This window comes from Chaetura pelagica, unplaced genomic scaffold, assembly GCF_000747805.2.
Source record: "Chaetura pelagica isolate M959 unplaced genomic scaffold, ChaPel_1.0 scaffold534, whole genome shotgun sequence".
NCBI classification, from domain to species: Eukaryota; Metazoa; Chordata; class Aves; order Apodiformes; family Apodidae; genus Chaetura; species Chaetura pelagica.
This window is the reverse complement of record NW_009953065.1, coordinates 684,401-708,128: the sequence shown is the minus strand read 5'-3', so window position 1 is coordinate 708,128 and position 23,728 is coordinate 684,401. Positions and strand designations below refer to the sequence as shown.

The 23,728-nt window shown below is 38.8% G+C and overlaps 1 protein-coding gene across 1 annotated transcript in view; it reads right to left on the bottom strand.

Annotated features, from left to right (window-relative positions):
* SLC2A13 (solute carrier family 2 (facilitated glucose transporter), member 13) overlaps positions 1-23,728 on the bottom strand; it is a 131,273-nt gene that overhangs the window by 30,195 nt on the left and 77,350 nt on the right. The window contains exons 6-7 of the mRNA XM_009996789.1: positions 8,648-8,811; positions 2,747-2,867 (exon numbers count right to left, since the gene is read on the bottom strand). Of these exons, the coding sequence (XP_009995091.1) occupies positions 2,747-2,867; positions 8,648-8,811 (285 nt within the window). The remainder of the gene's footprint in view (positions 1-2,746; positions 2,868-8,647; positions 8,812-23,728) is intronic.

Genomic DNA, 23,728 nt, shown 5'->3' with positions numbered 1-23,728 from the left:
TTTTTCTGCCTTCAGTAAGCTCTCTTTTAACTAGCAGCAAGTGTTCCAGCTAGGACTGATAACACTAAAATGTTTATGTTATTGCTGGGACTCCAAGGTCACATCTTTGTTTTCCATCCCATATATCTATGTGAGCTCAGAGGAAGGTCAGAGATCACAGAAGACAACTTCCTTCCTGCTTCTTCTGCCCTTCTCTTCCGTCCATGGCCAGGGAGGATTCCATCCATCCATCACTGTCGACCCCCAGGCTCGAGCTCTCCTGACCCTCATGACTCTGTGCTGTCTCCAGCAGCTCTGGAATTCTCTGGGACTGTTTGCAGCTGAGGGGATGCTGTGGGAGTTGCTGAGGGTGGGAGGAGGCAGTAGGGTTTTGCACATTCATGAACACATTTGGATATAATTGTACACATTTTCTTTTGTCATTAGTGTTTAATTAAATCTGTGTAGTTTAGTTTTCAATCCAGAGAGTCTCTCTCTCATTCTCTCTCTCCTTCCCTACCTGGATGCGAGGGGATCGAAAGCATTGTTGTCTCTGATTTAATTGCTGATCCTTAGTCAAACTCTGACAGCTAAAGGAATAAATTAATGTATGTTCTCTATGTGTAGCTACAAGATCTTGTCAGAGAGGCATGCTGAAACTATGCTCCTCTGGTGACACCACTGCAGACAAAATATTTTAAGTGGTTTTCTTCCCTTGATCTGTGCTAAAAGCAAACAATATTTCTTGCACTTATTGCTTCCTTGGCTGAAGACACCAGGAATTTCGAGGCTTCCTGCTTTGCAGTCAGTGGCTGATACCACATCCCATATTGGACACTAAAGTTCATGATTCTGAAGGAATATTCTTCCTCCTGCTGTAGCAAAGCCCAGGGTTTGCTAACATTTTGAAGCAGGAAAATTGATATCCTAAATACAGTTTTAGATACACAACTGTGAACGTTATTAACCATAAAAATGCCTAATTTTTTTACATCCTTTTAAACAGTGGGTAGCCCAATTCTGTGATCTGCAGGCAACTGCATCCATTTATTATCTTCTACTCTCCTGGCTTTTGTGTCTCTTTACCAAGGTATACTATAAGATTAAAAATAGGAGCAACTAAAGCTTTATCCTATGTTGCTCATTATTTCACATACCCCTTGATATGTTCACTCTTATCTGAAAACTAAGAGAACTCCTCATATTAGAAAATATTCCCAAATTAAAATATTTCAATTCTATTATTGCTCTTTTCTAGACCCTCTTTAGACCTTTGAAATTCTATCATAACTGGTTTTGCTCACTGCATGTCAGAAACAGAAATTATGACAGCTTAAACTATTCCAATAATTCATGAAACAACATGCCTTTACTGGAACTAATTGCTTTAATTTTTCATGCTTTTGCCCAGAAGTGCACACTAAGCTAACAGTAGCAAGTCTACATTTCTTTCCTGACTAGCTGTGGTTCACTGGAAAATGAAAACTGTGTCAAATAATCTTTCATTACTTCTCAGGATGAACTAATCACATTTTTTCTCTACACAATTTTGTATTGTTTCAGGTTGTATAATCATCTAGTATGATTAGATAACAAATAATGAGCTCTGCAAATGGTGCATCTGTGCTCTCCAGACATCCCTTCTAAATAGTTAACTGAAGTCCTAGGCGAGTACGTTTTTTCTCTCCGTATTCAGAATGGGGAACATTTATAAGCTTTTCCCCTTTGAATCTTTTAGCCAGATTACCTGACATTTGAAAAAGCTGTAAAGACCCATCTCAAAAATTGTAATATATAGTTGACTCTGCAGTAGAAAACAACTAAAAATACAGGAAGTGTCATATTTGGTAGTATCTAACATTGCTGTTATTAGCATCTATTTACACTCTTGAAGACCCTCTGTTCCCTTCCCAGGAGTTCATAAAGCTTCAGATCTTTAGAATCCTTCCACCAAGACATTCTGCTGGCATATGAAAAGCCATGAACCATATTTCTAGCCAATATCACAAGGAAACTAAGAGTGTATCTCTCATTTCCTGATATTCATCTCTATTGCAAACACATAAAAACAGATTTTGAACATAAGTAGAAATTTCTTCAGCCATCTTATAGTCTTCTCCCAATAGAGAATTTTCTAGTTTGCCAGCTAAATTACAGAGCTCTCATTTGTGAATAGAACCCACAAAATAAGGAAAATTACACACTTCTAATACCCTAAAAGTAATGTTATTTGAAACTATGATTGCATATGAATTTGCATCTTCTACCCACTATATAATAAAAGTAAAAAATATCACATTTGTTTTAATTGTTAATTGCTTTGTAATTATCTTAAGATTTTTTTTTTTTCCACTATAGAAGACAACAGGCAAGGAACACATCTTCTTCAAGAGTCTACAGATGTTACATATGACTCACCTACAAGTAGACAACTAAGAGCAAGCATATTTACAAATGAGTTTCAAAATATTCCTGACTTTGCGTCCGTTATAAATTGCAACATATGCGATAGAACAAAGGCGATCTCAAGTGTGCAGTATGCCACTTAACCACTTTATTTACTCCAAGACTCTAAACGGTTACTCAGAGCATTTAAGCAAATACTCTAATTTTCTCTGTTGATGAAAATTACTATTTTAACTTTAGGTATACAGCTTAGTTCGTTGTACTAGACTTACTTAATACTCGTCTATACTCACACTAGGTTGTAAATCTCAATCAGAAAAAAATCTTCAAGAAGACTGGATGAATGATCATGAAATCTCACCTGTATTTTGTGCAGGTAGAGTTTTGATGTGAAGGATCTGGTGGATTAAGTGTGATTCTTGGTGAGACCTGAGCTGATAGCAAAAATCCCGAAGCTAGGATAATGAGTGCTACAGCAGTACCTAAAAATACAGATAAAGAACAATGTGATACTTTTCTCCAGAGCACATGAAATCATTCTCTATTGAACTGAACTATGCTTGGGAAAGCAAGACACCCCATTACCATGCAAACAGCATTTGTTAAGGAGTTGTGATGAGAACCTGAGGCAAATATCCTTTGCTACATTCACGTTTTGAATTAGGTAAGATGTTACAGTCAAGTGGATTAGGTTTAATGTCCAGATATTAAATCAATAGTTTGAGGGGTTTTGTTTTTTGTTGGTTTTTTTTAATCTGTGGAATTGGAGATTGCATGAATGAATGGATATATTCTTTTTGGTGTTGAAAATAATTTTGTAAAGATGAAATTTAATAGTGACTTTGGAATCACCAACTTCTTTCCACTCTCAGACCCAGACTTGCAGGCTTTCCTGTAAAATACCATCAGCTTTCTCATTAACTCTGCTTCTCTTTGTGAAACAGAAGGAATCTTACTTTTAATAAAAACAACACCAAAAAGCCAAAGTGCAAGTTCTGATCTTGTTTCAAAGAGCACATGTAGCATCTTACAGAAAAGAGTCCTCTTTCACCTATTTGCTCCTGTTCCCCCCAGCAAATTCCTTGTGCACGAGCTGGGTGAAAAAAAAAAAAGTAAGATGGCAAAAAAGGTTCCTACTTTGTGCGACAGACCATTATTAGAACATATCACATAATTTTCCTACCTTATTTGACACATACACACAATATGTTTTATTATTTTAATGAAAATTTATATACCTCACTACTCATGACATTACTGCATCTCTCCTAGACTCAGAATTTACATCTTGTTACTCAATGAGGCATTCAGTTCTATGTTGTATAAAATACCCTGTATACCTCTTTGTACACTTACTATTTACGTAGCATGTTTTATTTAAGAAGTCACATACAATGTGTATAGCCTAATCTAAAACCACAAAACTATAGTTTAAGTAGGAATTATTTAATAACAATATCCTAACAATACAAAATAGACTCACAGCTCACTGAAGCACATCCCAGTTGGAAGGTAGCATACATTTAGAAGCATGCAGTGATAAAGCTTAATGGTTAAGGGCAAATGAAGGATACTGTATTCAGTTCTAAATACTCCTCATCATCCCTTTGCTCTGTACGTTAGAAATATGTAATCTTCTCAGAAATACATCTGTGCAAACCTTTAGAAATACCTTTACGTTAAAAACCTCAACACGTCACTCTAGTAATCTTTAAGAACCCATACATTATCTACTTCTTTGGGGATTTGTCTCTTTTTTGGTGGGTGGAGGGCAGAGAGGATGTTCTGGTGGTTTTGGGGGTGGGTTTGACAGTGTTTTTAAAGAGAAAAGCAAGTTTCCTAACAGGCAAAACCACCAAGAATGTGAAAAACTTTTTCTGAGATATAAATAACATCCTGAGTACCAAGATCTGTGTAAGAGAATTATTCATGAATGTGTCTGTGCAGCAGCGTGGCTAACAGGCATGAATATGCATGAACAATCAGACCACACATTTACCTGAACCAAGGTAACTAGGACCTTAAACTCAACCACAAGCCTTACATGGAGAAAGCCCCCATCCCCCATAAAATGTGATTTCAGTTAATTTTACACGTGGCTTTGAACTGCTCTGCCTAGTAGGAATGTTAATAATCCCACTTTTCTGCACAGGCTGGATATTGCACTAAATGCACTGTACTTTCAAAATGCCATACATCAGACAGCAAATAACTTTAATTAGGACATATAATCTTATTTATATTCATTCTAAATACGCTTTGTCTGTGTTTTGCGTTAACCAAATATGCTACGACTCACTTCCAGGACCTCTGCAAATGTCTCACTTCTTTGGAAAATTACTGAATATGTTAACATGGTGAATGAAGTTTATTATACAGTTAATTCTGTGTAAGTTTGCCTATGATGAACAAAAACATACAATTACACTACCTTATTAGCTGAGATTAAAAAAAAAAAAGAGAGATACAAATTGTTCCATGTCCAAATACCACCCTGTTTTCAAATTACCAATTTCTGAAAGGGAAAAAGGAAGACAAATAAAATGGATACTGCACTTGTCAAAATTCCTGAATGTTACTCAACTATCAAGCTTTGAAGATAGAAATTAATTGAAGAAAAAAAGCGAAAGAAAGAGAAATAAATTTTGCCAAAATATAAAATGAATGGGACACTAAGAGGAATCAGTAACTACATTAAGATAACTAAAAACGTGGGGGTTTTTTGGCAGAAGCAATTTACTATAATTTTCCTAATGCTTCTGGATCTGAAAGGCTCAATTTTTTGAAAGTTCCTAATATTTTGAAAATTATAAAGATACATTAAATTAAATGTAAAACAGCTGTTTTCCAAAATGTTTTCAGAAATCAGGAAAAGCTGCATGAGTTTACAAAATGAGATTGCAGTATTTTGGTTTTTTAATCAAAATATGAATGTCACGATCTCTCTACTGATTATTCTTGTAGGTTACCATCTAACAAACACCAAATCAATTAACCTTAAAAAAAAATAACCCCCAAACACTTACAGCAACAGGCAAATGTGACAGTTTTGTCTTCATTATATGTAATGGGAGACTGGGGCATACCTGGTTTCTTCAAAAACCAGAGTAGTCAGTAATAACTCTCTGAAGTAGAGCACTAAAATGTAACTTTACCTCAGGAGAAAACTCATCATGGAAAACAAATCCATCAGCAGATTTAGTAATTATAATTTTATTAAACACAGAATCACAGAATCTTAGAGGTTGAAAGTGACTCCGAAAGATCATGTAGTCCAACCCCCCTGCCAGAGCAGGGTCACCCAGAGCACATCACACAGGAACGTGTCCAGGTGGGTTTTGAATGTCTCCAGTGAAGGAGACTCCACATCCTCTCTGGGCAGCCTGTTCCCGTGCTCTGTCACTCTCACAGTAAAGAAGGTTTTTCTGATGTTTACGTGGAACCTCCTATGTTCCAGTTTGCACCCACTGCCCCTTGTCCTATCACTGGACATCACTGAAAAAAGCCTGGCTCTGTCCTCCAGACACTCACCCTTAACATATTTATAAACACTGATGAGGTCACCCCTCAGTCTCCAAGCCTAACAGAGCCAGCTCCTTCAGCCTTTCCTCATAAGCATCTTTGTGGCTCTGCACCAGACTCTTTCAAGCAGTCCCCTGTCCTTCTTGAACTGAGGGGCCCAGAACTGGACACAATACTCCAGATGTGGCCTCACCAAAGCAGAATAGAGGGGGAGGAGAACATCTCTTGACCTACTAACCACCCCCTTTCTAATACACCCCAGGATGCCACTGGCCTTCTTAGCCACAAGGGCACATTGCTGGCTCATGGTCATCCTCCTGTCCACCAGGACCCCCAGGTCCCTTTCTCCTACACTGCTCTCCAGCAGGTCAGCCCCCAACCTGTACTGGGACATGGTGTTGTTCTTCCCCAGATGCAAGACTCTACACTTGCCCTTGCTGTATTTCATTAAATTTATCCCCGCCAAACTCTCCAGCCTGTCCAGGTCTCACTGAATGGCAGCACAGCCTTCTGGTGTGTCAGCCACTCCTCCCAGTTTAGTGTCATCAGCAATGGTCTTCATTGGGTCCAAAACCATGGTCAAAGGAAACACAGCCACCCAGACTGACCTTCCTTGAAAACATGTGGCTGTCCAGGTGCCAGGCTGTGTGGAATGTCTGAGCCTGTCGCTCTTGCCAGAGGACAACAAAGACAACACCCATGTGCACTGTGACCAGGTAAATGATCTGCTCAGCCTGGTGGCAGAGCTTAAGAAGGAGGTGGAAAGATTAAGGACCATCTGGGAATGTGAAAGGGAAATAAGACTGGTGGAGCCACATCCTACAATCCTTAGGGAAAAGGCAGCTGGTAGAGGCTCCACAAGAGGTAGAGGATCCTCTGCCCTCTTGTCACCAAGCAGAAGATGGGGACCTAAGAGATGATGCTGGTCTCTCAGTGCAGCAGGCGAGTCTCCTCCAGACCTTCCCCTCCTTCCCAGGTGCCCCTACAGAAAAAATACGGGGCTCTGGATATGAGAGGACAAGGAAAATGAGGATGTTGGTAAAATCCCATCCACAGAAGTGCAAGGTCCACAAGATACAACAGAAACAAGAGCACATGGCAGATACTGCAAAAAAAAACCCATGTGTGCTTGTAGTGGGAGACTCCCTGTTAAAGGCACTGAAGTGCCCATCTGCAGACCCAGCAGGGAATCACATGAGGTGTCCTGCCTTCCCGAAGCTAAGGTCTGTGATGTTGCTGAGAAGGTGTCAGAACTTGTCAAGATCATGACTACTATCCCCTATTACTCTTTCATGTGGGCACAAACAACACTCTTAAGACCAAATTGTGGCAGAATCAAGAAAGAGTTGGAGGCCCTGGGGGAGAAAGTAAAGAGTTACAATCCCCAAGTTATCTTTTCTTCAATACCACCGGTTCAAGGACTGGGAGCAGTCAGGAATAGACACATAATGCAGGTCAACAGCTGGCTATGATGCTGGTGTTGCTGTGAGGGTTTTGGCTTTTATGATAATGGCACCTTCTACAAGGGATAGAACCTGCTGGGAAGGGATGGAATCCATCTCACTTAGAGAGGCAGGGGAATCTTTGGCAACAGGCTGGCCAACTTAGTGAGGCAGGCTTTAAACTGAGGGACCTTGGGGGAGTGATCTAAAATGGCAATGATCATTCCACCATCACCACTACAACAGACTGGGGAATAAACCAAGGTAACTGTGTATTGAACCAGACACACCACTGTGCCATCACTGCTCTGTCTGTAGAAATGCATTCAAATTCTGTGAGTGTAGATTAACTCCCATCCTTTGAGAACTGCAGATGGCCAGCGACTTGGCAGGTGGCTTCCCACTATGCTGTGTTGCATTAACTAGAAGTTTGGATCCCTGACAGCAACAACAGAACAAAATATGGAGACTAAACCATCCCAGCTAAACAATTATGAACATTATTTCAACAGGAGCAGGAACTGTTTCACTTTTCCAAACCATTTATGTGAAAAGTCTGAACCTTTCAGCCACTGAGACAGAGGTAGGCATTGGTCTCAGTCAGAATGAATGTGTAATGTGGGAGCAAGCAGGGACTTACTGGGTAAATGGCAGAAGGCAGCTGAGCACAGGCAAAACTGCTTGCTTGGCCTTTTCCTGCTTCCAAGGGATGGCTACATGGTGAGTTGCAGTGTTTGAATATTTGGACAAAATGTGCAAATCTAGAATTTTGCCTTTTAGTATCTCATACAAGAGATGAATGAAAACCACATGAGTGTAGGCAGGGTATTTGCTGTATTGTATTTGAGATAACTCTGCAAAGAAATATATTACTTTTTTTAAAGCGCCACAATGGCAATGCAACATGCTTTCTATGGTGGTGCCTGATAAGATGTTCTGAATTCACATTAATGAGCCAGAAATTACTCAAAACATACACACACATGGGATTTAAAAACTAAACAGCTGTGAATTTCCAAGCATTTGATTCCTTGTACTGAAAAAAAAAGCTAAATAAAAACAGGACCAAAAATGGCTTGAAGCGCGAAAAGCATCTGGAAAAGCAACGTGCTAAACTTTTTTTAAATTAGCCTTTAGCTGTGGTAGTATACTACTAGTCTTGAGCAGCTATATGATTTCAGGGAGAAGACAGGGTCAACACTGTTATTTTAAGGAGGACTACTCTGATAAAAATAGTGCTTTATTTTAATTTCATTAATAATGATGAGGAAGATACAATTCACTAGTGAAGCACTCACCTGCTAGGCTACCAAGTGTAAGTTTCCGGCGACCCATTCTTTCAACAAGCCACACTCCCACCAGAGTAAAAATGAAGTTGATAAATGCTGTCAGTGCAGCCAACCAGATGGCCAGTCTGTCATCTTCAACTCCTGACATCTGCAGAATGGTAGCACTGTAATACCTGCGAGTAGGGGGAGAGATAAGTATGAACACCACTGATTTCCATTTGGCTCATAACACACTTTCTGTTTTTAAATCAAAGATGATCATAAGTAATATCAAGTGTGACCTCCTGCACAGTGCAGACACAGACTGACACCCAGCTACCCTGGCAAATCAGGCACAACCAAGGCATAACTTGCACTTGACTGAAGTTTAGACTGGAAGACATCACGAGATTAACTGCCATTCTCTCAGCTGTTTATATTTCCAACGGTCAATCATATTCTGCTAGAAATCACGTTTGCATTTTTAATTTAAATGAATCTGGCATTTAAACCCAGCAGTTGCTTCGTGCTCTTTTTTTCTGCCAAAATATGGAGGATTTTAGCACTCTGTGTACTGTCTAGGGAAAGAGAGCTCAAAAATCAAATATGTTTTCACTCCCGTTAAAGGTCACACAGAACTAATCTATGGCATCCAACACATGGCAAGCGACACTTGCATCTCCTGGTTTCAGGTTTTGCAGTTTTGTTTCACTGCCACTGAAGTGCCAAAACCTTCTCTATGGTAATACTTTTATCTTAACCAGGATACCACTGCAAAGAAATGCCTCAGCATCATGTTGCAGGGATGTGGATGTGCACCCACCAGGAGTGTTTGACAGAAGTTTCTATGTCTCTCTAAAAGGAATCAACTATTCCATACAAATAGTAACTCAGAAATAAATCAACTGAGTAAAATTAAAAGAGAGAAACGAGGAAGACTTCTATCATATTTCACAGAGATCAAAGAAACATCGATATTGTTCCTAGGTTCTCAGGGATAGCTAAATAAACCTTCAAAAAAACACAAGTAGTTTTGTTCATGTTGCAGAAGAATTTTTCATCTTACTGTATTAATTCGTGCTGACTAAAATACTCAGTAGTCAATCCCCCCAGTACCTAGCAGACTACAGGCTCTCACTCAGTAATAACCATAAAAAATGTAAACGTTGACTTTTTTTCCTCCCTTGGTCAAAATGCAGCTTGCTTTAAATATTGCCCTATTGTCTTACTGTCCAGATATGTTATCCTCTGAAATGACAGTGGTCCACATTTTTCTACTCTAAGCATAAACCACTTCATTTCAAATCAATAATAATGGACCATATGCTCAACTGATCACTTGCAAAAGTATTTGGACCATTTAAGACACTACCAGCTATAAATGATTGCATCTATGGCTGGATGTTATGGTCTCACCCACCGGTTTAGACAAGGTATTTGGATTCCCCCAGCTCCTCTTCCCCACCAGCACAGCCACTCAAGGCCACGCCTACATGCCCAATCTGTGGTGCAGCAGGAGAGGTTCTCCAGAGTGAAACTGTTGGTACTGAGGACCCCAGTATCCACATACACATGGGCTCTCAGCCTGGCTCCATGGCCTGCTTGCCCATTAGTGACTGCCATGTCTTGTTCAGACTCATTTTGTCTCAAAGAGCTGCACACTCTGAGATGCCAGCAAGGGTGCAAATCTTGGAGAGAAAAAGATTCATGAAGGATAGATATAAAATGCTAATGTTAATGTGTCCTCACTTCTTCAGGCTCTCTAAATTAAATTGCTAACTGTCAGTCAAAACTTGTATCATACTGCACTGCTCTAGTCATGAAAATCATCCAGTCTCTGATCTCCCAATACCACCTTTCTTTTTCTTCTTACATGTAGGAAAATAACAATACATGACAAGACTTGGCCTACTGACACTTACTATAAAACTCTTATTTACTTCTAACAGGCCAGGCTTTAGGAAGCCATGTTTAACTCCACACATCTAAATCTTCTCAAAATCCAGTTCTACTGGGAAGTCATAAATTGCCAGTTGTCAGCAGCAGTGCATAGTGTACTGATTTTCTACAGGAAAAAAAACTCCAAACAGTAAAGAATCACATAAAACCACACAAATGTCTACTGCCAGATTTATATATACAAACAGGCACCTTCTCCCTTGACATTCCTTCTGGTTGCTTATTGCACTCACTGGTTATATATCCTCTGCTAGACACTTACTGTTTAACCTTAAATAAACAACATATTTCATTTCTATGAAAAACAAACCAGGGAAATTTTTATTCTGCAAATCCAAATGCCAAACTATCAAAACCTGGGTGCTGGGTAACAACATTCATGTTTATTGTGGCATAACAATCTAACTTCAAAAATTTAAAAAAATGCTTGCATAGTGTATGATAACTACTAAATATTTTATGTTTATCTATTTTAGTATGCCCATTTTTCATAGCAACCTGTGCAGCCTTGAGTGACTATTAATGTAACAAGATGACAAGTCTTCATAATTTCTTCCTGACAAGTTAAAAAACAATGTGGCAGCAAAAGGTCAACTTGTGATATTATACAGTCATGGTGAATATTGTAGCTCCTGCAGGGAATTCAAATTCAGTGACAAAGTTGTGCATCCCTAGTTTATGTTCTAAAACATAAAGAAAATTACAAAAGCACATGTATACCCTTGGAATTTTTAAGCAAGTACTGTATCTTAGAAAGCAGATCAGGGAGACCGGTGGATGTAGTCTACCTTGACCTTAGCAAGGTTTTTGACAGTCTCCCATAATATCCCTGTGAGCAAGCTCAGAATATGTGGCATAAAAGAATGGACAGTGAGATGGATTAAGAACTGGCACGCAATAGAGCTCAAAGAGTGGTGGTCAGTGGTGCAGAATCCAGCTGGAGACCTGTAATTAGTGGAGTCCCCCATGGATCAGTGCTGGGTCCTGTCCTGTTCAACATCTTTATCAATGACCTTGATAATGGGACACAGTGTCCTCTTAGCAAGTTTGCTGATGACACAAAGTTGGGAGAACTGGTTGATTCACCTGAAGGTTGTGCAGCCATTCAGTGAGACTTGGGCAGGCTGGAGAGCTGGGCAAAGAGGAACCTAATGAGATTCAACAAGAGCAAGTGCACAGTCCTGCACCTGGGAAGAAACAACAAAATGCACCAGTAGAGGCTAGGAGGTGATCTGCTAGAGAGCAGCTCCGCGGAGACAACAAGTTATCCATGAGACAACAATGTGCCCTTGTGGCCAAGAAGGCCAATGGTATCTTGGGTTGCATTAAGAGAAGTGTCTCCAGCAGATCGTACAGAAAAGGTTTTCATATTGATAATTTCTGAGAAAATCAGAATTATGAAGTTGTCCTATGAAGAGCTGCTTTACATTAAGAAAATCCCTGAAACATTTCCACATTCAAGAATCCTCAAACTAATCCTTCAACTATATACTGAAAATGCACAGTATTGGAGGAATTTCAGCACCCTAAACACTCCTCCTTCTTTAAAAAGTCAGTATTTTTTAAAAGCAATGACCATTTAAAAATCACAGAGAAAATGAAAAATTATATTTACGTAAGAAAATACTGTATATTTAAATATATATGACTTCAGGTGCAATGATATACACATATACAGACACATTAAATTGCGGCTAATATTATCCTGTTACACACAATCCATCTTTTTTTACTTTAAGTGATTAATCACTTCAGCAAGGCAACAGGGGACATTTTGTCACATCTACTGTTGTCTTCCAAAAGGTACTTAACAATAATTTTAATCAATTGTAAGGTGTTACTGTTTCTGCTCATCAGTGATATCTCTTCTGGCAGAGATGACACATGCCTGTATGACAATGTACAGACAAACTGCCTTTCATCATCTTTCCACTGGACATCAGTAAGAGCCGCAAGCTCATTAGCTCCTCAGGCAATGAGACTTCAGCTATGAAGAAGGACTACTAGATACACAAACCTTCATTTTCAGGTAAGAGAAGACAAAATATCTAAGGGCCAGATGCTGAAAGTTTACTGAAGCCTGCTGATTCATAGCAACCTCTGCTGCTTTAGAAGACTCCAATTTAAGATACACTGTTGAATATTCTTTCCCCTACTTCTACTTTTGAAGTCCCGAAGAGCTCTCTGAGGAAAAGGTTGCTGTATCAGCTCAGAGCCTGTACAGGATTTTTCAAATGAAATGCCCGGGAGGCAGCCTGGGGAAGTGCCCCTCTATGCCTACCCATGGTAACTGTATCTTCAAATCCTCCATTTAGTAGTAATGATGTGTTTTGTTGTAAATGCTTTCAGCATAGAGTGAAATGACACAGTAATGCCATTTATTACAACCAGTATATTTTGATAACAAAAACCCTTAGCATTTGGTACTAAAATGGTATTTATTAAAAATACCTTTTAAAACCTTAAAGGTCACAAAGTTACACAAAGGATTTCACTTCCCTCATTTAATGAGATACTGTCATACAGCTATTGGATCACTTCACAGAATCAAAGAATGTTTTGGACTGAAAGGGACCATAAAGACCAGATAGTTCCATCTCCCCTGCTATGGGCAGGAACACCTCCCACAAGACCTGGTTGCTCAAAGTTCCATCCAACCTGGCCTTGAACACTTCCAGGGATGGGGCATCCACAGCTTCTCTAGGCAGCCTGTGCCAGTGTCTCACCACCCTCACAGAAAATAATTTCTTCCCTAATATCTCACCTAAATCTACCTGCCCTTTTTCAGTACTGTTGCACTATCTGCAATGAGATTGAAGAAAAATTAATTTCATTTTCTTTTTTTTCAGCTTATTCACCCTGCACCAGACACATCTTTGCACACAGCTCAGTCATTTCATCTGTTTAAGTAGATCCTTCATATGTCTTGCCTGAAACTAAGGGGGAGGGAAATTGTGTTCTTCATAACAGAAAAATGGTAAAATACAAATGTTTTTAAAAGGAAAACATCAGGCAGAAAAATAGTAAAAAACTCCTACACAAGTCTGGAACAGACAAAGTGCTCTGTAAATTTGAGGATAGAACTCTGTAGTTAAATCTATTAAAGAATTAGGCTGAATTTAACTGAAGAGTTAAACTGAAAAGAAAGAGGCAGAACTGGAAGTTAAATGAAAGCACTAAGAGGAACAAAGTCTTGACCATCCTCCTATTCCAAAAACAGAGATGCAGTTTCCAGCATAGAACAAATAGGTTGGACTCTGTACCATTTACATGCTTAGCATTGCAACAAAAAGCAATGTCAATGTTTTCACCTTTATCTTCATGGTCTTCATTTAATATGTGTCTAACTCTTCAACAGAACCTTTATGGAAGAAAATCACCATTAGCATCTCTGTTTTGTAAACTGAGACCACTGAGGCTTTGGGGAAGAGGAGGAAGACAGGTAACTATTTGCAGTTATCCACCAGTACTACCTGCAGCATAATAATGACACTCCAGAGCCTCACTGCAGGTAAGGGCTTCCTGCAAATTAGTGAGTATAAAAGCAGGGAAAGAAAATCTCCCAGGTGTTTCACAAAATATACCTCACTCAATTATTCAGTTATTCTGACACCTTCAGTTTCATGTAAATTATGTTTAAAATTCCAGGGTAATTTAATGCTGGAAAGAACTAATGCTTGCCATTAGCTGTCTGGGATCCCAAGAAAATTAAACAAGGCCTCTTTAACATCAACAGACTTGCTAACTGCATGCAGCATTAGCAAAAATGTATAAAAAAAACAAGCTAGGCCCTTTAAGCCAAGGCCAGTGGCAAGGGGCTATATACAACATAGTCTCACTGTAAGAACCAGGAGTTAGAAAGCTGGGAGTAATGGGGTCTCAAAAGGTAATAGGAAAAAAAAATGAAACAGGCTTTCTTTTGAACCTAGTTCATGGATGTTTTCTGAAGAACAGGCAAGCTTCTGTGCTAAATATTTATTCACCTTTTGGGAAAACATATACTACTTCTAATTTTGGTTATCCATAATAAAAAGATAACATTACTATTTTATTCCCCATATTCCCCATGGTTTAGTATCTGAATGGAATAATGACAAATGTCCCAAACTTCCCCTCCTGGCAGACAGAAGGAAAATCATGTATTAATAAATGCACAATTAATTGTTTGTTGTTTGTTGTTTTTTTTTAAAAAAAGTCAGTGTTCTGTAAGGATCTGATCTTTCAATCATTTTTCAGTTAAGGAAAAAAGAGGATTTTTTTTCATGCACAGGAAGGCAAAGTGGTTTTCAGTTTGCACGCCACTTATTTTGAGATAGTACATCTTCAAAATACTGCACCTCTAGTCCTTTCATTCACCTCAGCAGGGTCATATTCCCCACATATGCTCTGCAGAGCTTTATATAGGACAGCAACAGGACACCCTGTTGGTGGAGCTTCTGAGGAAACCAATTCACATTTTTAAATAATTGTCTACATGTACCATACTGTCACCTACCACTACAGCATCTAAGCTTTGTTTACATGTTCCCTAATTATAAACATATGGCAAATACACAGCAATGTATTTAGAATACAGATGTGTGATGTGACTACACTACTTCCCATTTACTCTGCTACTGAATTCTGGTTTCTGCTCATTAAGCCCTGTGATCATTTGACCCCCCATGCTCAGACCATCTCCTGCCTCTTTTCCTCCATCTCAGAAGCTCTGTCAGGTTCCTGCTCTCTTATCATTCTACCATTTCACTCCTTGCACAGAGAAGACTATTTCCAGTATCTCCTCATTTCTGAATGCTTCATCTTGTACTCCTGCTATTCACTTAACAAATTTTTTAAAATGTAATTTAAAACAACACCCTCAACCCAACCAAAATGCCCCCCAAACACTCCTTCATTCCTCCAATTCTAGTATTTTCAAGGAAGGGGTATCTTATGAAAGCTCACCAGTAGACTATATTTCAAAAGAAAAATACTTCCATGAAACCACAATTTCTTCTTTTTAAAAATATGTTCACTTACAGACATCACATCATTATGAAGTCAGAAGTTTATACAATTTTGAAGGTACATACAAAACCAGAAGCAAGATTTTTTTACATCTCCCAAATTTGTAACCATCTGCTAAATACTTGGGTCTTCCATATACAGAACTTTATTTCCATATGGAAATAATACAAATTATCAAAATCATTTGTCTATGGCACATAAAAACTAGTTAATATTCCAGTGATACTGCAAGTATTAACTCACATATGAAATCTGATCAATATTCTATCTTTTCCAATTTTAATTGGAAGGTGTTGCATTAATAATGTTTATCTTGCACAGCTTAGCATTTTAAGAGCTGAACCAATGGAAGTGATTGCAATGAATTCTTGTTACAAATCCACAGAAGTGGTCTAAATTAATGAATAGATCATTGTAGTACCTTTGATCACCAAGAAAAACTTAACAGAGACATAATAAAGCCCTTGTGGCTACTGAGCTATATATTTATTTATTTTAAGACACTAATTGACTAATACAGTTTTCATAAGAACTTTTAAATTCACATCTTGCCTATTTTTGAGAAATCAATCATTATCTGCTCTATCAAGCCTCCTTTCTTACATCTCTGAACTACACACTAGTGTCAATTTTAAATGCAAGCAAGCCTGTAACTTGTCCTTCAGCTTCCTTCCTACTTGTCCCAATGTCACAATTACCAAAGCCAAATGACCAGAGACAACATTGCTCTTAAGAATGGAGCAGCCAGACAGCTCAAAACCAACAGGAAGTCTTCTATTTGCTTTGGGTTTCTCCAGATCAGGTGTCAAATATTTGAACGCAACATCCCAGGCCCCCTCCAGAAGGACACAAGTCAGGCCAGACAATGGGCTGCACTTCTGGAAAGGCAAGAGGATGTAGAATCACAGAATTGTTCTGGTTGCAAAAGAACTTTAAGATCATTGAGTCCAACCATTAACTTAACTCTACCAAATCCAGCACTAAATCGTTTCCCTAAGCACCACATCTACATATCTTTTAAACACCTCCAGGGATGGTGACTCAACCACCACCCTGGGCAGCCTGTTCCAATGTTTGATAACCCCTTCAGTGAAGAAGTTCCTTCTAATATCCAAACTAAACTTCTTCTGGCACAATTTGAGACCATTTCCTCTCATCTTATTGCTTGCTACTAGGGAGAAAAGACCAACCCACACCTCACTTCAACCTCCTTTCAGTTAGTTTTAGAGAGGGATAAGGTCTCCCCTCAGCCTCCTTTTCTCTGGGCTAAACAACCCCAGTTCTCTCAGACCCTCTTCACAGGAGGTCTCCTCCAGGCCTTTCACCAGCTTCATTGCCCTTCTCTGGACACACTCCAGCACCTCATTGTCTTTCTTGTAGTGAGGGGCCCAAAACTGAACACAGTACTCTAGGTGTGACTTTACCAGTGCAGGGGGACAATCACTTCCCTAATCCTGCTGGTCAATCTATTTCTCATACAAGCCAAGACTGGCCATTGGCCTTCCTGGCCACCTGGGCACACTGCTGGCTCATCATCACCTGGCTGTCTACCAACACCCTCAGGTCCTTTTCTGCCAGGCAGTTTTCCAGCCACTCCTCCTCAAGCCTGTATGGAGTTGTTGTGATACAAGTGCAGGATCTGGCACTTGGCCTTGTTGAACTTCATACCATTAACCTCAGCCCATCAGTCCAGCCTACCTAGGTCCCTCTGCAGTGCCTTCCTACCCTCAAGCAGATAAACACTCCTACCTAACTTGCTGTCATCTGCAAAATTACTCAGGATGCACTCAATCCCCTCACCCACATAATTGATAAAGATATTAAAGAAAACTGGCTGCAATATTGAACCCTGGAGAACACCACTTGTGACTGGCCATCAACTGGATTTATCTCCATTCACGACAACTCTTTGGGCCTGGCCATCCAGCCAGTTTTTTACCCAGTGAAGAGTCTAGGCCACATGTAGCCAGTTTCTCCAGGAAAATACTGCAGGAAACTGTGTCAAAGGTTTTACTAAAAGTCCAGGTAGACAATATCCACAGCCTTTCCCTCTAAGTGGGTCACCTTGTCACAGAATGAGATCAGGTTCGTCAAGCAGGACTTGCCTTTCATAAACCCATGCTGACTGTGTTTGATCACCTGGTTGTTCTGCACAATGATCTAGATGATCTGCTCCATAACACTCCCAGGCACTGAGATCAGGCTAACAGGCCTGTAGTTCCCCAGATCCTCTTTCTGGTCCTTCTTGTAGATGGGCGTCACATTTGCCAATCTTGAGTGAACTGGGACCTCCCTGGTTAGCCAAGACTGCTGGAAAATGATGGAAAGTGGCTTCGTGAGTACTTCCACCACCTCTATCAGTACCCTCAGGTGTATCCTATCCAGTCCCATAGACTTGTGCATGTCTAAGTGGTGATGCACAAAGGAGAAAAATAATTTAACTGTAAGTCATGCTACTGAGAAGACTAACTGTCAAGGGATTCCAGCAATGAAAATAAAATTAAAATAATAAAATAGAAAAAAATATAGCCAATAGCAGACTGTATTGCTGGGGACATGGAGTTGAATAAAGTTTAACAGAAGTGAGAAAGTCAACAGTTAAGACTCAATGAGGAAAAACTCATCTCCAAGGTTCCTGGAGGCTAACAAAGGCCCTGGCACGTGGTGCAGGGCGGTGTCAAAGGCAGAGCCCAGGCAGCCAGTGCTGTGCCATGGAAGACTACAGCACTGCTCTTCTGTTAGGAAGGATGACCCTAACATACTCTGTGATGCTGGAATAAATGGTGAAAGCCTACTTTAAGAACAGTTCAGTAAATACACATTTTCTTCCCATTCTGAATTAGTCTGTTACAGCACCACACACACACAAATCTACTGGCACCAATCCCACAACCACTCAGGGAAAACTCCATGATGAGCAATAGGAATAACAGCATGCATATGTGCATATGAGAACACCATAGCTGCAGCCAATACTGGGCACAATGCCCTTAACTAGTAACAATTTCAAGCATATGTCCTATGTTTTAAAAAATAAAAAAATGTTTGGAGTTCTGGGAAACAACTGGCACAAAAGTCTTCCCTGGGCTCAAATGCACACATGCACCCCTATTATCAGCAGTCATCTCAGGACTGTTTAAAAAACAAACCCAAAAGAGTAATTCTGGAGTGACACCATCTGAGCTCTTTATTCGTGGTGGCAGATGAGATCCTTTTTTGTAGCACTGGTTTTGGCAAAAATATCCTAAGCTGACAACCTCAACTGACCATTCTAAGTCTGCATTCAGGAATCTATATTTTTAGATGTTTTGGGCACCACACAGCAAGAAATGGCTACTGTTCAGTGTCTTTCAAATTCATGCCACTCATTTGCGGTGCTTTAATTGAGATTTCTAAATCCAGTCTCAGGTTTTAATATTAATACAATCAAATATTACCTTCGCAATATATTTCAGACATAGACAGCACATGCACAAAATCTCAACAGACTTCTGTTTTCTCCTTCCTTGGAAAAATTGCACAGCAAACTTAAATAAGTGCAGCATGAATATTAATTTGGCAGTGTTTGCTTCTATTACAGCCTTTTCTGTTGTCTTTCATCCCATCTGTTCCAGCAGAGAAAGGAAAATACCATGGCAGACCCAAAAAATTCCTTAGTGATATCACAAATGTATACAGATTTTTTTTCCTTTCACATTCAGGATGAGTAAAACAATATAAGTAATGTTAATACAGCATCTAAATGGGAATCAGAAACCCAAAAGGTTTGATTTCTGATGTTTGAATGATTAGTCCACCTGAAGGCAGCATCTAGCTGCTGCTTTTGGAATTTCCCCTTCACCTTCAACAGTAAAAATTCCCTAAACAGCCTAGTTCTTTGTCTCTCACTACAAAGTAACCTGCATGCATCCCACGTATGCACTTCTGCTTTTCTGCCAATAAACAAAGCATGAGTCTCAAATTCTGATGCTCTCACCTGAGATTTTCAAGCTAGACCTCTTGCTACCCACGCTGTTTTGCTCTGTGCCCTGAATATGCTTTGTGGGGATGCTCTGCTTACAGCAAAGGTGAGAGGAACTAAATTCTAATTCCCAATCCAAGAAGTTGAATAAAAAAATGTAACACCATCAGATGAAAAGATGCAGAACAAATTTCTGGTACCAAACCTAGAGAATTGGTTGCACAAGCTGAGCTCCTTTCAACCAGTGTGACTCACCTAATCAGCTGGGTGCCCAAATCACCAAGGCCTATTGCACCTTAAAGCGACCCTCTTTTGAGAAAGACCTACCCCAGGTTAGACACCTCGCTCTATGACATACGTGGCTGAAACTGCAAGAGGAGGCAGGTACTCTTGAGGGCGCTGTTTCTCCTCTTCCCTACCTGCTACAGCACGGCTTGCTGGTCCTCTGGCCAAGCCACTGACCTTTGTGAATCCCCTTCCCAGACACCTCAGTTCACTCATGTTCTATGTGAAGACCTCAGGAATTTTACCTGAGGAAAATTAAATTAGCTCCTAGCTTGTACCTTCTTACTTGTCATAGAGGTGCAACTATATTTCACCACTGCTCAGAAAGTTGTGACTTCTGCACCATTCATAAATGCTAAGTAGAATTATCATTACTTTTTGGCTGCAATGAGAAAGTTTAAGCAGCTACAAAATAGACCTCTAGCAGAGGACTCCAATATGTTTCTAATGTACTGCGAAAAATAAAACTGTACTTAGAAAAGCACTCAATGGCTATTTTGGGAATCAATGTTTCAACACAGCCTGCACAGTGAAAGCAAAGCAACGTGTTGTGAATGAACTACCTATTTAAAAGGATGAACACATTGCTCTTTTCTCCAACACAAAATGTAGCAACTAAGCACCACATCAAAACTATTAGAGCTATATAAAGCACTGTGAAGATTAAGGTAATAAATAGTTAAAGGCTATTGTAATAAAGAGTTGGATTCTCTACAGTGCAGAAGAGTAGCCTTTTCACCTATGAATTATATACTAGGCGATGGATTTGTTTGATAACCTTTGGAGTGTGTTATACACTATCTACTTCTATTTGACATGGGAATTCTGTTCTAAATTCATATAGACAACTTTTAAAATGTCCTCATATATTACTTAACCACATAGGAGACAACTTACCATTTACACCATGTATACACTTCAGTATTAAGTGCGCATGCCACTGTTCACTGCTATATGGTATGTATAATAAATACATATACTTTGAATTTAAAACTGCAAAGCTGCTAGCAAATACATATAAAACAAAGTTTAAGACAAAATTGCAAGAAAATTTATGTCACAAAGTCAGTAAGATCATTTTCATGTTTATAATTTCTTTGTTGAAACTAAATAAGTTGCCAAGTTTTAAAGCCCTGGCAGCTTTTACTATTCAGAACAATTATTCTTTGTGCAAGGACAGTTTGACTACATAAAATTTACATTCTGTGTCCTGCAGAGTTCATTCTGCAAACTCAAGGCCACGATAAAAAAACCTCTAAATTTTAATCCCTGTTGTATGACTTAGTAACCTTGGAGATGTTATTTCCCACCTTTGTATTAGATCCTACTCTGCAAAACATTTTAAAATATCTTTTCCACACTTCTCCTGAGAAGATTCGTATGTGGATAACACTTGAAAACAAATGAAAAGAGAGGATACAAAGACAGGTGTTGATCAGTTCTCCTATTGCCCATGAGAAGCACCTCATGGAAGTCTATGTTACAGTTTAGGAATATGCTGAACAGTACCAGTGATCTTAAAAAGGGGGAGGTGAAGAGTGAGTTTGTTTTTCAAAGCAGCGAAAATGAAATCTGGATCTTTCTCTTAAATTGTTAAGAAGCCAAAATTGTCTTTTGCCACCTCTCACGCTCCAAGAAAAGCCTACTGTCAAGATCAAATCCACTCCATATGAGAAGTCTCTTCTGCAAAGAATGACTGAAGGAACTGACTCTGTTTTGATGACACCACGCAACAATCCTCAATCAAAAGTTAGCACTGATGTGTTCAAGTGAAGAGTACTTGAAAAATGCTTCAAAAGGCTACATTGGTAACATCAGCACTAAGCCCTGCACTTGGGAAAGGCTAATCACAAGAGCAAAGTGAAGAAAAATTAAGGTATTATTTTTTAACTAAAGAAACTGAGAGAAGGTATGAGAAAGAATAATTACATTTTTAAAATTGTGCATTAATTCCACAATTTCATGAAAAATTCACTGAATCATAACCTCAGTACAGAATCTATTTGACATCCATCAATGTGCTCTCTTGCTGGAAATCAATTTAATGTACCCAACAGTAACACCTTGGGTCATACAATTCTCAGCCAGTTACAGGACAAAGGGTCTCAATGGGAGTTTAGCAGCATATGCTGCTGCAAGAAAGATTTATTACACAGACCTTACTATGACAACAGGGTCCTGGGATTTCACACGTTACTTCTGCTCCTCAATATCAGGCGTACATTTACAAAAAACCCCAACCTTCTGTCACATCAGCTTTGCTTAGACCTTTACTAAGCTTATGGTTCTTGAGCAACGTCAACCATTCTTGAACTGAAGCTGAACTAAAAGTTTCAATGTAAAAAAGATAATAGAATATTTCCAGGAAAATCAATTTTTCAATATTTTCTTATTCTGGCAAAACCACTTACTTGTTCAAAGAATAACATCTGGTTGGTCTACAGTCTGATTTTGCTTTGCTAAATCAATGCTTTCTATTCTCTTTATCTCATTTTACTTTATCCAATTATTCTTCACACTTTAATTAATTTTTCTTTATTTGCTTGCATTCCTTCTGTACTCAGCTACTACTCTATTGCAATTTTTAACTGTAATCTCTTGAAGTAATAGCTGTTCTTCTGCTCTCTATTTCTACACCACTTAGTTCAGCACTGTCCTGCTCCAAAAATAAGCCCTTAAAATGGAACAGCAATAAAAAAAGCCTTTTTATTAGGCTTGAGCCTGGCTACCACAAAATTGCCTGGTTTTCCCACAATTTAATGAAACAATTATATGTTTTTCTGTATTCATATGCCAATTGTAAAGCTTGCTGCTACTGGATATAACATTCTGTCTTTCTGAAACTTGCTATGACGCAGCTGTTACTTGGTTGGAGAAGAAAAAATAAAAAAAGAGTATCCTTTCAAGACTTCTGGTAAAAGACACACCACCTATTGCTCATTTCTGTGTTATTGGTTTACTTTGTTTGTTTTGTTTTGTTTTAAACAAGTATGTAAAATCCAATACAAAGCATGCAGACAGTCAGAAAAGTCAAATATTCAAATTCATGGAATTGGAGAAGAGGGAAAAAAAGACTTACTGCCATGAAGAATGAATATGATGATGCCATCACTTTATTAATAAGATTGTGTTCTACATAGGAATTGTTTTTCTACACTTTTTTCAAAGCTCAGTGGGTAAAAAAAATGGCAACCTCCACAATGGTTTGTTTAGAACAATCTTTAGGGGTTAATGATGCTTTAAATATCAAATAGCAGAGTATCACCTGAGTTCTCTTATGCAGGCAAAGGTAATTCACCTCTAGTACTTTCAGAACAGTAGTTACTCTAAATGTTTGAGTATAATCGAAGCAAATGAGCATCAAAAACATTATAAAAAAATGCACAGAATAACTTTGATTATTTTTTGTTTGTTTTTATTCTTATTATCTACGCACTGCTTGTAGATTATAATGTCTAAACAAGACTCCTTTTGGTTTATATCCACACTTCATCCAGTAGGTTCTACTGTACTGATTATCCAGTGAATACTTACCACTTCTTATTAGAACAGGCTATAGGGAAATCCGAATTAAAGTTTTATCAAGATTTAAAAAAAAATTAGAACTATATAAAAACTCAAGAGAGAATATGGATTAAATTCTGTTATCAGATGCCTCGTTAAGGTCTCTAGAGAAAGCCAGTCTTCTTGACAACTTAAATTTAAATCCCCCAACTGGGATTTTACTTGAAAATGTCACATTGAACAAAAATTAACTTTACACTTGAGAATTTTCATGACAGGTATCTACAAAACATAGGGGCATACAAGAATTTGAACCAAAATATTTTAATGAAGTAGCAATTACAGGGAAACAAGAATCAGCTTTCAAAGACAATTCTCCCCAAAGATCCTTTTAG